Raw genomic sequence first — 16,527 nt, 5'->3', positions numbered from 1 at the left:
AAACGTCAAATTATAAATTTAATTCCACGCATCTTTTAACAAACAATCATACAATTCCTTTGAAATCTGTACTCGAATTCTTTGATTTAATCGTTAATACATACTATATGAGCTGTTAAGTGTATTTTCCATTCTTGAAGGCGTTCTTTAACGTTGACTTTCCTGCAAAATATTAATCAATTAGTACAACCCAACGATTATAATGTGCATTCTTTATTAGTGTTTTGTATATACAGTACATATATAATATGTATAATATAGTAACATATAAACTGATTCAACAGTGTCGAAGCCACCACCAGAATGTAATATATTATGCGGTCTTACCAACCAATCCAACAAGGTATTTTGTTGTGTTACATGGTAAAATGTCGTATGACTATACTATGTTTATTAATATCTTTATTGGCTATATCTTTTTTTTTTACATCATTGTTACTCATAAGACCAGCATAAAATTATTTTCGAAAGTGCATTTTATTTTATATGCAATTTTTCCTTTTTGTACATAATTAATAGTTTTTCCTTATAACAAGAGGAATCTATGTACCAAGTTTCAAATCTCTAGCACATTTTATAATGAGTGATCTCACAGACAGACAGACATATGTACATAGAACGTCACGATTTAAAGAATTACATGTTGGGTCATAATAATAGGTTAGAATAATTATTAATGATACCGACCGAAGGATTTAGGTTCCGTTTTTTTGGTAACCCTCTCCCTTTTAAATATATGTAATAAATAATGAATTTATGGTTGTGAATATAACTACTTGGTGGGTTGTTTATGTATATCATTTTAAAATTTTCACGAGTAGAAAATTTATCTTTCTTGAAATTTTAATACATATGTATGTATGTATACAAATAAAAATACATATCTTTGTGCATGCACTCGTGCGTGCGTGCGTGTTTTATTATATATAGCGTGATTTCTAAAATTTGAGTGAAAATGCTTTTTTTATGCATTACAGATTTGGCTCTAGTTCCTTGAACCTCCATTTCACAAGTTTTTTTAACTGTAACCAATAGTGGCCAACCATTTAGCTATGGAGAATTTAGTTTGTAATTACCTTAGAAACATTTGAACTGCGCAAAGATTTAAAAACTATGATAGATCAGGAGCTACAAATGTTCAATATATCATATGTTAAATGACTTATTCTAAATAAAATGAATGAACTATATTTGTGATAATGTAATTAACGCCAAGATAATTTCCCAAAACAACAGCAATAAGTCTCATCTGTGAAAATCTCCAATTTAGTTTGGTTGCAGCATCTGTGAGTTCCCAACAGAGTTTGAATGGTGATTAAAACATTTATTTCTTCTCAAGAATAGGCAGGGCTACCAACATAGAAAAATATAATTACCTTCCCAAAAAGTTTTTTTATCCGCCCATACAGAATCAAATCAGTTAGACGATAAACCTTAACACTGTAAAATCAGAAAAAAACAAATGGAGGTTGCGAATATTAATATTCAATAATCCAATTACAAGTGTTAGGTTCTAATGTTTGCTTTTAAAGATTTAAAACATTTATTTACATTAATTTAGTACATAAGTTTAAGCAAAAATAACACTGAAATACTGCTATAGATGAAACTGTCCCATAGTACCTTTAAAATCTATAAATATCACGTTAAATTGTGAACAAATTTAATTAAAAGTTAATAAAATTATAATATTACGTAGTACATACGTGTACAGGAAATACACGCATTCGAGACATTTAAACTATTACTTTCACTTAAACAGTATTCATTTTACCTCTAGATATTTGCAATTGTTGTAATTTAATTTGCGTTTATTATCTGTTGCAAACAACATTTTCTTCATTGTTTCCCATAACTATTTCCTGAATGCACCCCTAAAAGTTATATATTGATGAAGCCCTCCCACAAGGAAAAACTGAATGCCAGTCTTGTACAACTGTATAAGAGAGTGTGGAGACCGGTTCCGCATCAGTCAGTCTCAGCAGGATTGGGCGGCACATCGTGACGTGAGACCTGCCTTACCTTAGTAGCTTGTCGTAATTCATCCCAAAATTGTCATAGATAGGGGGAGAATTTGGCGAGTGTTCCCCAACACTGATGTTACTATCGAAGATTACACATATATCGCAGTCAAGTTCTACTACAAACAATGTATTCCTTCCTAGTTTTCGGTTGCTTCTTGGGTTCCGCTCTGTCTGCGAATATCCTCGCCGTGTTCCCCCATCCCGGCAAGAGCCACTTCGATGTCTTCGAGCCTCTCGTCCTGGAGCTGGCCGCCAGAGGACATCAAATGACCGTCATGAGTTTCTACCCCCAGAAGACCCCGATGGCCAACTACACCGACATCAGTTTGATGGGGACCTCCCCCTTGAGGCTGAACAGGGTTAAGATCGGAGGAGGGGATGATACGATGTCAGATACCTTCTCTGTGTCCAACGTTGGTCTTCACCTGTGTTCTAAGATCTTTAAGTCTAAACCTGTCCTCGATCTGCTGGAGTCGGACGCCCGCTTTGATCTGATCATTTTAGAAATGTTTGACTCGGACTGTTTCCTTGGCCTCGTGCACAAGTACAAAGTGCCCCATATAGGGTTCAACTCCGCCAAGACGAGCCCGGATCAGGACAGGATTGTCGGGACGCCGAACTATCCCGCGTACGTGTCCCACATCAACCTGCCATTCACTAACCGCATGGGCCTCTTCCACAGAGTGATCAATGTCGCCTACACACTCATGATTGCTGTTGAGAGGTTCTTCGTGCTCCTGTGGGAACAAAGAGGGTTCTATCAGTTGATGGGTGAGGGGGTTCCGCCCCTGGAACAGTTGGTACACAACGCTAGTTTAATACTTGTCAACACTCACTTCTCACTGCTGGGGAGCCGCCCTCTTGTTCCCGCCCACATCGAGGTTGGAGGGATACACATCAAACCCGTCAAACCTCTCAGTAAGGTAAACTTTATTGTGGTACAAGCCAAATCCTTAAATTGATCACTTATAAAATAACAAAATTACACGTTTGTGCTTAAAAGTTTACCTACAAGTATATCTTACATTCTATCCAAGCAAAGTGTTCTGTAATATATTCTACAAATTGTCGATAACTCACATTAAGATCCCTTAATACCACCTCGTTCTTTTTGAACAAATATGATTTATAGTGGTTATGAATTTTATGATTACCTTATACGCGTGTTTTTAAGAAAGCAAACCTAGTACTAGGTGGATTTGCTCATATTTGCCACTCACTTTTACTAATCTTCTAACACAATAAAAACCCTAGTTTATATTTTGAAAACTTAAAAATATCGATCATAGTATAGTATACAAAAGTATAGTATACCTGTACATGAGTGCTTGTATGTATGTAAGAATAGGTTTTGAGAAATATAACGGCCGAGTACATCTGTTAGATATTTAGCATGCAATTGTATTGGGTAAATATCTAGATATGTATTAAATTATTATTTTTCAGGCCCTTAGCTTCAAAAAATTATTTTTATTAAACAAAAAATAATTTAGAGACCACTATAAAAGCTTGATTTAATTTTTTTACATCCCATTCAGTGCTTAACAAAATCACAGACACTATCCAGAAAATATTTTTATTTTAACAATTTTTTACGTTTGGGATTATAAATGATAGTAACTAATATGTTTGCCAGTGAAGCTACATTTTTGCTACAAGATAGCTTTTTTCAAAAGTTCTATGGATTTTGATTATATTTTAACTATTTATAGCTCATTTAAATAATTAAAAACTCATTAACCATGTTTGTATACAAATTAATTTACAATAATATATAATTACAACTTGATATATAAATAGAATTCAAGTTTCAAACTAGACATTCCTGAATTACCGTATTCCAATTAATTGTGAATGAATTATGTGAGAAGGGAACAGGCATTGTATTTGGGAACAGTATTTGTCAGAATATTGTCTTGAAACCACCTGGAGCCATGCAAAAAACTGTGAACAGATAAGTCGTGTTTCTAATACTATTTTTTGTAAACAACTTAAACAATTTAACATAACGAAGTTAAGTACAACTTGTAAATAAAGCGTCTCGGGTTGGTTGTATAAAATTACGCCAGCTGGTTTATAACAGTGTTGACCGTTAGTGAAGGTCATCATTTATAATGATTGCTGTGATTATGGAGAAACCTTGAAATTCCAACCTGAGCTTAAGTTTCTGTTTCTAAACTGCTCCTTATTCCACTTTCCGGTAGTCAAATCGTATTGTATACATCTAATTTACTGTCATAAAGAATTTAGTTCAGATTATGTTCCAATCGAAATTTTGATGAAGCTTAGGAACACATAAATTTAAAATAAAATAAAATAAAAATAAATTGAAATAAATATATTTAACATGCTGAAAAGATAATGGATGAGATCTCTTCTCTGTCTGTATATATTAGGTAAGATATATTTGAATTATATATACATACTTATAAACAACGTCGTGCAAACTAAACATTGGAATTTTTCATCTTTATACGATATAATAATGAAATAAGCCAATAAAGTCGTACTTCAGTAGTTTTTAAATTTATTTTAATATTATTTGATAAAATATAAAAAACCTTGCAATTGTCATATTAAGTTTGCATTATGGGTTTAATCAATTTCACAGCAGTATTGAAGAAAAACAAATATTGAAATAATTTCAAAATAGGTACAAGATCAAAACTGTATCAGGTTAAAATTATCTCCATTTGAATAGTAGTTCAGTTTGGTAAGTTGTTATAATACATATTGCATGTCACTTTTGAAAAAGGTCCATTATAAACACACAAGTCAACTTCCAGGGCCGTAACTAGAACTTTTGGGCCCCAGAACTTTTCATGTGATGTACCAATAGTAAATAGTTTGGTAATAATAGTTTTATACATTTTAATAATACACTAATAAATTTGATAAAAAGAGGTAATTTTCGATAAATGTTATTTAGATTTGTTCTATTTATAAAATAAGACTGCAGGAAGGAATAAGACAAATAGCAATATTTTAACCAAGTTATAGTCTGTCAAGAGATTATCCTTAATCTCTCATACGCTTATTTCTGAATTATGTGCTGAGCCTAAGCGCCGGTCGTGGATATTAACTATGTTCTTTACTTCTTACAGGACTTGAAAAAATTTCTAAACGAGTCACCGGAAGGGGCCATCATCTTTTCCATGGGATCGGTGCTAAAGTCATCTTCATTTCCGGTGAACAAAAGACAGGCCATCATGGAGGCTTTCGCCGAGTTACCGGTCCGTGTTGTCATGAAGTGGGAGAACGAAAGTCTGCCCGGCAAACCTGACAACGTGATGATCAGCAACTGGTTGCCTGAGCGAGACGTGCTGGGTAAGTTTTAAGCAATCAACACGTTTCACAGTATTTCCAGTAAATTATACGGAATCTTTTTGTTGGTTTGCTTTCAAAACTTTGAATGGTATTAGACTCTGATACACGACTGTACCATGACGGAATGGAATGATGGAGCCGTGAATGGACAGAAAGTAGTAGTAAATGTTACAATGACGCTGCCTACCTTCGTTAACCAGACGTGATCCCGCAGTAAGCAGTGTCATGTCCGTCTGTTGTTCATTATTATAATGAAGAGTAAATTTTTATTCATCAAAATAAGAGAGATTCCTACCGTTTCAGTTTATTTCTAAATGCTGTACTGTTAATTGCTTCTTCTTACTATGAAATGGTTCCATAAAGAGCTAGCTGTAGTTTTGTTACATAAGATCAATTTTAAATTTCAAAGACTTATAGCGTACTTATATATTTAGTTTTTATTGTTAAGAATCTACTTTTTGACTATTCAAACATTAAAGTGTAGAAGTTATCGATTTTTCAGAATCACCAATATAAATATCTAAAATAATATAATAGATTAGAGTTAATGGTATATTTAAACTGAGACCTCTCCATAATTCTATCACTAAAAGTACGATCGTAAATGTGTCTGAAGTTTAAAATAGTTTTTTATGGGGATAACATCTAGAAGACTTTGCAACTGAATCTTAATATAGATGCAACCTAAGTATTTGAGTCTGTTCAACAAACTATTACAATATATAAAAAGTGCGATTATTTTGAAGATTATAATGTTTCACACTATTAGTTATGACAGTCAGTGAATTTTCCAATTGATTGATTGCAATTAAAAATGTGAATTAATTTTCATAATTTAATAGTTAATTACGGATGAAAACGTCCTATAATATTATAAATGTTTGATAATAACTACTTCTTACCTTTACTGCCTTACCGCTGTGTAGCACAGAGTAACGAAATATCCAGAGAAGAAAATTAAAATATTTAGTAAAAATATACGTTAAACTTTATATTTTTAGCAAATATGAAGTATTATATATAAAAAGTTAAAGATTGTTATAAAATCTATATTAGTTGTCTTTTGGAAGTAGGCTTTTCAGATCTATGTACGTATATATACATTTCTTTCTTGATCAGGAAACAATGAAAAATGAACTATGGAATAATAAAAATACCGATACCAGAGTAAAGACCATACATATATACTTCGGACATTGGCTATTGATCGTAGCAACAAAGCAAATTAACATTGGCGTCGGAAATACAATTTACTTGAACCTGAAGTACTCGTACACGTGCAAAACTTACGTGATTCCACTCGAAACCGATATTAGTAGTAACTTCTAGTAGCCACACTAAAATCGTTTACAATAAGTAAACATTAGAAGCACCTCAAAGCAAGATTAATAGCAAGGCAACTCAAAATTGAAGACAGCAAACCACCAGCTATACAGTACAGGACTCACCTGCGACTTCTTACCTGCCACTTAATACATTAGTGCCTTGGCACGGTCCCTGCAACCGTCTACTAAAGCGTGGCCAAAAACAGGAGGAGAACCTTTTAATCACGTTACCAATGATTACCATCAGTTTGTGGCCTTGAAAATGCAGAGTGTACCTAATGTAGCTTCAACCATGCTTATTACAAGAAAGCACTTAGGACGACTCATCAAAGCAACTTTCATAAAAGTCAAATAAACTAAATTTCTGAAGGTTCTGTGCCGATATCTTATGGAGTATCCAATGAATTGGTGGTGATGTTGACAGTTGGAGTAGAGTATGAGTTGTTTTATCCATTCGAATAGTTTTACAAAAAACACATTCCCCGAAAGCAACACCTTTATTACACAACTACCAAACCGTCCTCTGTACATACTCCTGACAATGTTCTACTTTCTATATTTTAATTGGTTCGCCTATGTATCATCTCACACTGACAAAACGTTATCCTTACAATTAATAACAAGTAAGCAAATACATTGAAGTATAACCATATTGAGATTATTTCTGTACTTAATCAAATTTGAAATTTTTTTCTCTCCAGTTAACATTTAGTTGTACATACTACGCTCCTATACGAATTGTTGATACGTTAATAATGTTGCTTTCAATTCCTTTTAATGTTAAAACTTTCACTACACTATTCAGTATGGAATGTTTTAAACATTCGCTTGTAAGCAAAGATGCTTCTGAAATAATTGAAATTTGAAACATGTTTTGGAATTTCAGTAATATGCTGTAGGAAAGATGGTGTTTATATATATTATATATCAATTCCATGTAGTCATTTTATTGCGATGTAAATAAATCATAAACCACGACCCATTGGTAAATACCATTCCTAGGTATATTAAGATATTAATTATTACCAATACTTACTCGTTAAGATTAAGAAATTAAGATTATAATTTTAAAATTATCGTGTGAATATGAAGAAGGGATGACAGGCAAATTATTTTACAACTATTGTAATTAGTCTGATAGTTCCTCCTTACTGGGTAAAGGCTATTATAACTTTTACAGTGGTCGGGTATTATAGTACGATACATGAATATACAATTACATCTAATTGGACAGTTAACATTTTACCGTTTGCTTGATGATGAGAAATAGTTTTTATATTCCAGTAAACAATACACGGAATACTTTCATATTAACCAGGAATGAAAAGAATTAAAACAAGTCAAAACACCAAAATTTCAACAATTGTTAAGTTATGCTACTGTTTATTTAAAAACCGCATGAATCCCTTACCAACTCCACTGCGGTAAGTAGCTTACTGGACACAATGTCAAGCCGATTCATCGCAACATGCGTCATGAATCAGTTGGAAAAGGCCTCTTTGGTTTCCTCATAAACCGTTGAACCTTTGATGCATTGGAGAGTCAATTGTGTATCAATCTGTTCAGTTAAGGGAAACGGTTTTTTGTAATTTTTCACTACAGTAGTGTGTGACGCATCTGTCCAGTAATTATTATAAATAGTTGTAATGATAGCAAAGAAGTTTTTTTATAATACATAATATGATAAATATAAATTTTTCTAATTAACCTACATATATTTCTGTAATAGAATATCAGATACAGGATTACACAAACCTACGTGAGGACAGGAGTCTTAGAGTATGCATGCAAAAATTCAAATATAAAGCACATTTCTTTCTTAAAATCCTGAGGACAGACAGACAGATAAATAATTATTCAGAAAGTAGATTTTCATATTTCACGGCAGGCAAAATGGAAATTGTATCAATTAAATCTTTCTCGAGATATATTGGGGATAGTTAGGATTATTTCCATCATGTGTACACATAAGATCAATGTACATTGTACAATCGTTATTAACATTCAGGCAAATACCACAAGGTAACCTTCACCAAATCTGCGTTCAAAATTTAAATTAAAAAATTTAAAGGTCAGTTCCGTTTGAGATATCGTGCGGACAGAGTCACAGATAGCCAGAGAGACAGAATGAAATGTTTCCAGTCCCATGATTGATAGGCTTCGCTAACGATCAGCCCTTATAAGTAATTCCTATGTTTTTTTAAATATTATTACGAGTACTGAAATGAAATTTATTTAAATATTGTGGGCAAGATATGTCTAATTTTCTCTTGATTCTCAATGATGAGTTTTAAAAACATGGAAAAAACTATATTTTTAATATAAATTTTTTCAATTACTGGTGTGAAAAAAATCTAAATGGTTAATTTAAGCAGTATGTTTGATGGAGAGCTGTATCATAGGGAAGGAATATGAGCATAGTTTGCAATGATGTAAATTCTGCATATTGCAAACACACGAAACGTTTTCCAAGTACTAAAGAATCTTGGATTAAATTCTAGATATAACAGTTTGATCATTATTGCAAAACATATAAAATGCAATTATTTCGAATTGCCTTTCGTGTTGCAATCACATAAAAATAGACAGACAAACAGACTAAAATGAATTTTTTCCAGCCCTTTAGAATGAAAGATTTCTCAGCCAATTAGAAAAGCTTATAATACGCATATACCGTATATAAAACCAAAGCGCAGTTTAATATGCAATACCATGTTTCAAATGTAATGCATTTTTAAATGTTAAGTTAACAACGCCCGTCTATGTATTTGTTTCTAAACCACGCAGAGTTAATGAGTGGGATCAAACAGGTGTTCACATAGTAATGCAGGAGGGAGGCGGATGGTTACCCATTCCCATACATTAATAATGTGTTTGATGTGGCTATTAATGAAATGTATGCGTTTGTTGCTGAGTTTAATCGAGGCCGGAGCATTTATTCATATTAGTATTACAAATCACCAACGTTAAGCGATTCAGTGAAAACTATTTGGTTAAATTTTAGATGAATTCGATTGTATGCTACCTTTCACTTGTTTAAGAACTGCTGATTTTAATTATAATTAATTTGTATGTGATTTTAATCGAATACTGTCTTTGGAAAATTTTTTAAATATTTGACGATTGTCTGATATTACGTAACAAGTCTTTTAGATTAGTAAAAAAAAAAAAGTTTTCGTGGGCACTCACACATGCAAAATGTTATATATTCGATATTCGATGTGTGTATATATATATATATATATTCGATGTGTATATATATATATATACAAACATCGAATTTCAATAGAAATCAATACAATGTATTAAAAATTAACATCCTGATACAGGTTAGTCAGATCACACAAAAAACACCAACAACACAAAAATGCTGTGTAGGATATGCTGTGTTTAACCATACGTTGTCTGTCATGCCAAGTTACAAATAAACAGAAAATTTCAGTTGTGCTGTTTAATTAGTTACTTTTTTACTGTATACATTCTTTTAAGTGGATTAAGAAGAGTTTATTATAAACATAGCAAGGTGGTATAAAACCTTAGGAGAGTAACCTTTACTTTAAACGTTATATGGAGTTGTAGGACACTTTGCTGAACGCACGTCATTTACAGTTAGTCTCTTTGTGATTTAAGGTATATAAAACCTTAAGAATGATAATTAATTAAAGGTTAATTAATTGTTCAGAGAAAGAGAGAGAGAGACCAGAGATGTACCAGAGAATACTGTTCTTAAAAATTAGGCCGTGGATCCAGAAGTGAGGTGTGCTAAAGATAGAGTACTCTGCTCTCAGAGGTTTTCAGGAGCTGTTAGAGTCAGAACGACATACTCGTTGATTCAGTGAACAATTAAATCTATCTTAGTTTGTGGCTGTTCAACTAAAAGTTCTTGTTTAAATTATTCGTATACGATATTTTGATACTTTTATGGAAGAGTTTAATATGATATCGAGTAGTTTTAAACTATTCTTTTACAGAATGAAACAGAATTATACGCACAGTGTTGTTACGACTTGATAAAGTGTAAGGCAAGAATCTGAAATAGGGCCCTTATAAAATTCCAAAGTTGCAAGAAATCATACCAATGTGGGTATTATGTTGGGTATGTTTTACAAACAAAATTACAATACTGGTATATAAAAATGTACAATAATATACATCCAACTCTCCCAAATACCTACTTACAGTTGAGTTGTGTAACAACCATAATGTTTTACTAAAATTAAATTAAAATTTGTCTGTAAATGTTCAGCCCACCCCAAAATAAGAGCGTTCATGGGTCACGGTGGGTTGCTGTCGACCGGGGAGGCGATAACCTCTGGGGTCCCCATAGTGCTCATCCCCATGTTCGGGGACCAGGGGAACAACGTGGCCCATCTGACTTCCCTGGGAGCCGCCGTCAAGCTGGATTATGACTACATCTCCAAAGACACGGTGCTGGAGGCGCTCCGAGCTGTCTTATTCGATTCCAGGTATCACAATAATAATAATCCACTATTAAACAATATAATAATTTCTGTATACTTACAAACAACACTCAAAGATACTTGTGAATACAGTATTTAATAAAATCAAACAGAGAAAAGCATATTTTAATTTAAAAATAATTCAGAGTCCTCAATATAAAAAAAAGGATAACATTGAGTTATATAGTCAGCAAAAAAGTGTATAAATTTTGGTTGTTTATAATTATATTAATTGAAGATGTATTTTAGGACATTTACTAATGAAACCGTATTATAATTATGAACCTTGAAGTACATAAATATTTTGTTGTAATCACACATAACTTTAACAAATCTTAAAACTCTAAGATAAATATAGGTACGCGTACAACGATAGTATAATTTTCCATGTTAGAATAGCCCTTATCTGCACACATACAATTAATTGATACCATCACAAGTGGTCAAACAGTCAAAAGTACATGTTACTATTATTTAATTATAAAAGAAATGTTTTGAGTTAACTCTAGTTGTTTTGCACATTTCCACTCACGTTTCTTTGTAATAAACAATAAATCCAAACAGTCAAAAAGTCTAATGCAAAATTGTACAAAATTATTATGTATGAAAAATTAAAATGTAATATTTCTATACGTAAATATGAAACCAATTTAGCACTAACTTGCAAATCCATCTCGATAATCTTGATTGAAATATTTTAAACATATTGACAAGGGATCAACAACACAAATCACATCGCCACAGTTAATCTGCAAACTATTTCGTAGTCAAACTGGAATTTCAATTGGAACAAACCTGCTTTGACCGGGATGAAAGGAAGATAATTAATTGCTAAATGATAGCACGAACGTTTAGCTTTTGTATTAAACGATGCAATATGCTTTGTGGAAAAACAATCAACTTTAGACAAACTATATGTGATTGAAAACTGATTGAATAGTGTTGGAAATATAATTATTAGATTTTCAAACATAAAATCACTGAAAAGTTAGTTTATGTAATGTAAATAAATGTAGCTCTACTAAATGGCGTTTGACACTTGAAACAAATATCTAGGGAAAAGTGAATAGCATTACAAGAGTACACCTCAAATTTAGGCAGCTGCTTAAAATTTTAAGAAGTTATCATTCCTATCGAAATATTCTTAAAAACTCTCAAATAGGTTTTCTAACACAATATAAGTTTTCACTGATAAACCTGGATATTCTATTTGAAAGGTTGTTTATTCAAACATATCTTTTTGTTTGAGGAAGATTTAGAGGGTCATAGATACGAAATGGGTACGTTAAAATATTCTTAGAATAAACGTCTCATGGTCTTATTGGTCCACGTGTACTCTGTATAATTCTCTAATTCTATTAATATCTATTTGGTTCAATTCTCAAAAATAATTGCAATATTACAAAATATGTCTAAACCCCATCCATATTATTCAGTTACCGAGAGAAGGCCAAAGACCTGTCAGAACGGTTCACGGACAGGCCAATGTCTCCACTGGACACGGCAGTTTATTGGACAGAGTACGTCCTGAGACACAAGGGTGCCCGCCATCTCCGCTCACCAGGTTTGTAATATACTCAATCATCATAGATACATTCATATTTTTCAATATTTTACATAAAAAGTTTTTAAATGTTCAGTTAAAAGGTTTTTTCTGGGTAGGGTATCTCAATCTAAGAAGAATACAACCTCTTTTTCCCCTTTACATTCGCAAATAGTGAGTCAAAAAGCGACTCATTTTATTCAAACAAAGGCTCCTTGTGTATTAATGTATTTATGAGAAGTACCTATAATTCTAATTTTCTTTGTTAATATATTTAAAAAGTTGTTAAGAGTCCACAGTTAACCCTGCCAATTAATGATAGTATTTTGGACTTGTATCAACATTGTATCAGTAATCTACACACTTTTAAGACATCATGATTTTGAGTAAGAATATTGTTATTGATGTGCAGCTGTGGATATGCCGTGGTACCAGCTTTGGCTGCTAGATGTCGCTGTGGTGCTGTTGGTCTGTCTCGCTGGTCTCCTGCTAGTGATGTACTGGCTTGCTCGACGCTTGAAAATTCCACACTTTCTTCAACTTGGCTCATCGAGGAAGAAGATACAGTAATCTTGCTATGTTTCATTAAATACATTTATACTTTTTATAATATGAGTTTTATTTCCTTTCCTTCAGCTGACAAAGAAAATAATAATTCAAGTATTCTATTGGTAAGACGTCTATGAACAACTATTCAAACTTTTCTAAAACCATAATTACGTTATGCATGCTCTATATTTGGATACGTTATTATTATCGATCACAGAGATATTTACTTAACCATCATTATACTATTTTGGTACCATATGTATACCATTATCATGATTTTTAATTTATAAAAAATTCTTTAAACGAGATTTATAAATAAGATTGACAGACTAAACTTATAGTACCTACAGCTCAGAATGCATAGGAAGTATACATTCAAAGTTAATGTGTTTTTGATATTGAACAATTAATAAACGAAATGAACTTGAAATACACATTTAAATCGATTGTCAGATTTATTTTGACTAGACAGTAATTTCTCTTCTTGTCCTACCAATTGTGTAAAAAATTATTGAATTACTGGACAAATACTAACTCAATTTTCTATATCTATTTTCAGATATCTTTCAGTGGACCACAAGTTTAAACTATTCACGTCGAATGAAAAGACCATTATTTGAAAGTACCAATTACCTCTTTCTCCTCTCATACAGTAAAGAAATCTTAAGCTGGACATGATTTGGGTATACGTAATAATAATGTATTTATAAACTTGTGGTAGAATTTGGATATTAAAAAAAACACAATTAAAGAAATGAAAAGCCTTAGCAACATCTATAAGGCACATGCAAAATTAAAAATAGTCTCTTTGCGTACAAACAATGTATATATATATATATATATATATATATATATATATATATATATATAGATTTTCTTTTGATTGTAAACTTTGCATATTTCGTACCTTTGTATATTGTATTACAGTTGCAGCGACCCTTTTAAGAAAAATAAATCTTGCCCTTGCATAAGAATAATACTAAAATCTTCTAAAAATATAGGTACGATAACTAAGAGACGGTTAAATAAAGACAATATATGCAGCATCATACTCAGTTTATAGTCACCAAGTTAAAACATGAGATATAGCCAAGGGAGAGCTTAAGAGTGTAATAAAGAAGAAGAAAAATTAATCCATAGCATTGCAGTCAAACAGTTGCTCCGCTACTTTTTACTTAAGATAGCCTAACTAATATTGATGAGATTTCCAGGAGGGAAGTATAAAACCAAGTAGAAAAGATCATTGTTTTTGAATTACTGGTTGCGTTAATATCAAAAATTGTATGAAGTTGTAGCAAAAGTGCCCATTATCGCTTATTTTCAATGCATAATAGATTTTGGTATTTCATATGTAAGCGATTCAACATCATGTTTGAGTAATAATAATTGAGTAATGTAATAATAATTCTTTTACATTTATGGATGTTTTTTGGTATGATAATATGGCAATGGTTGACAAATGTAGACAGCCAACGTATAACTACATTTTTGAACAACTTATTTACAACTGTGCATCACGTTAAACTGAAAGTACATGTTTTCATCAGAAGGTAAAATTTATTTTCTTACATAATTATAGCAAATTTAATATATAGTAGTTTTTCTTAATTATTTAATATATCTACGAATAATAATCTTATGTATCAATTTTCCAATTCAACTTTAGTCACGTAACACTTATAATTATTGCTTATCAAGCAACAGTACATTAGTATAGCAAAAACTGATTCGTTAACTACAGTGATTCCACGCAGAATATAACACAATTTATTGTCAAGCAAAAGGCTTTATCTCAATAATTACCAATTGAAGTACGGTTTGAAGGGAGTGATTATCGTTTGTTTCAGAGATATATATACAGTCGGTGGTTTGATGTGCGTTTAGATTAAACACGTCGATTTGTTGTTTTACTTTATTAAACCGAAATTGCGCAGTTCAATTAAGGAGATAGATTTGTCGAGCCCGACCATTAACACTGAAACAAACACTCGGTTTATCTCTTTGTTGGTATATATTATAAAATAAAAAAAATGTTTAATGAATGAATTACTTTTTTATGATACAGTACCACACATTAGTCACAGTTGATTCACTTTTCCCACATCTCAAAGATTCACAAATATTAGTTAAAGCAATTAAGTGTATTATAATTTGAATAAGAAAGAAAAATGAATACTAATTTTACTTAAACAATGAAATGCTTTTTACAAAAAAATCATTCAAAAGTATAAACAAAAAACAGAAAGGTAGTTGAAAATATATATCTTTTGAAAAAGTTTGTTCACTATTTATTAAATGGTTATTTTTTATATTTTAAAATAATAAGAGATACTCAATTCTTTAGAACAAAATTTATATTTTCTGTTAATTGTATATATATTTGTGTAATATCTTTTACATCTCATATATTATAATGACCACTGATTTCTAAATATTAAATTAATACATATTTATACATTTTTATTATTATCATTTGTATTAGTTTCTATAATTTTGTCAGTATTAATTTCAATACAATCTTGTATATCTGAAAAATTACTTCATTTTCTTTGTAATTATATTCTGAAAATAAAATAATGGGTTCATAATAATTGTTATAAAAAATAAAAATTATGGAATCAAATCTTGCTAGATATCTTGTAAACACAACATCTATCGTTGTTCCATATTGTTCCATCGTTTGAGATTGATAAATTTAATTTATATTTTTAAAAGTCAATTAATGATTTTGATGTTTCGTCTGCAAAATTTGTTTTAAAATCTGTTTTTACGTAATTTATTTTTCAAGCGAATGTCAGGTAAAGCCGAATGTAATTGAGTAAAGGTTATAATTTTAACAAACTGAAATAATAATTCTTCCGGGATTAAATTACACTACGGCTTTGTAAGTTAGAAAAGAACAAAACAATTTATTTTCTATCCATTTTTGTATCCCGTCTGAACGAAAGTAGTAGTGAACTAGAATAGAAATTAATATTAACCGTGCTGAAATTCAATTTACAATCCGATGAGCTTCAAATAATGCTACTAAATGATGAAGTAAATTAATAAATTTTAGGTTCGTTTGGTTTTTACTAATACTGTAAATACATTACAGTAGTAGTTCGTAGATTTTATATATCATACATAGTATTTTAGTCTCTTTGCAATAACTGTTTCGCATTGGAAGTTTTTTAGTGTGTTAAAGTCAACATAACTACTAATAATAAAATATGAATTGATTTTGTAATTTTGACAGCTTTTAAATTTGACTTTAAGTAACCTGACCTGCACAATTCCACGACCAAGAAAAGTCTGCA

The 16,527-nt window shown here is 31.3% G+C and overlaps 1 protein-coding gene across 1 annotated transcript; it reads left to right on the top strand.

Annotated features, from left to right (window-relative positions):
• The first annotated feature begins 2,116 nt into the window (after positions 1 to 2,116).
• Positions 2,117 to 13,286, top strand: LOC124353979 (UDP-glycosyltransferase UGT5-like). Its single transcript, XM_046804083.1, has 5 exons — positions 2,117 to 2,947; positions 5,129 to 5,351; positions 10,923 to 11,142; positions 12,573 to 12,700; positions 13,092 to 13,286. Exons 1-5 carry the CDS (start codon positions 2,150 to 2,152, stop codon positions 13,247 to 13,249), a joined length of 1,527 nt encoding a protein of 508 aa, XP_046660039.1. The 5' UTR covers positions 2,117 to 2,149; the 3' UTR covers positions 13,250 to 13,286.
• The last annotated feature ends 3,241 nt before the right edge of the window (positions 13,287 to 16,527 follow it).

Source organism: Homalodisca vitripennis, chromosome 1, assembly GCF_021130785.1.
Source record: "Homalodisca vitripennis isolate AUS2020 chromosome 1, UT_GWSS_2.1, whole genome shotgun sequence".
Lineage (NCBI taxonomy): Eukaryota > Metazoa > Arthropoda > Insecta > Hemiptera > Cicadellidae > Homalodisca > Homalodisca vitripennis.
The sequence above is the reverse complement of the archived record's forward strand: the minus strand, read 5'-3'. Positions and strand labels throughout refer to the sequence as shown.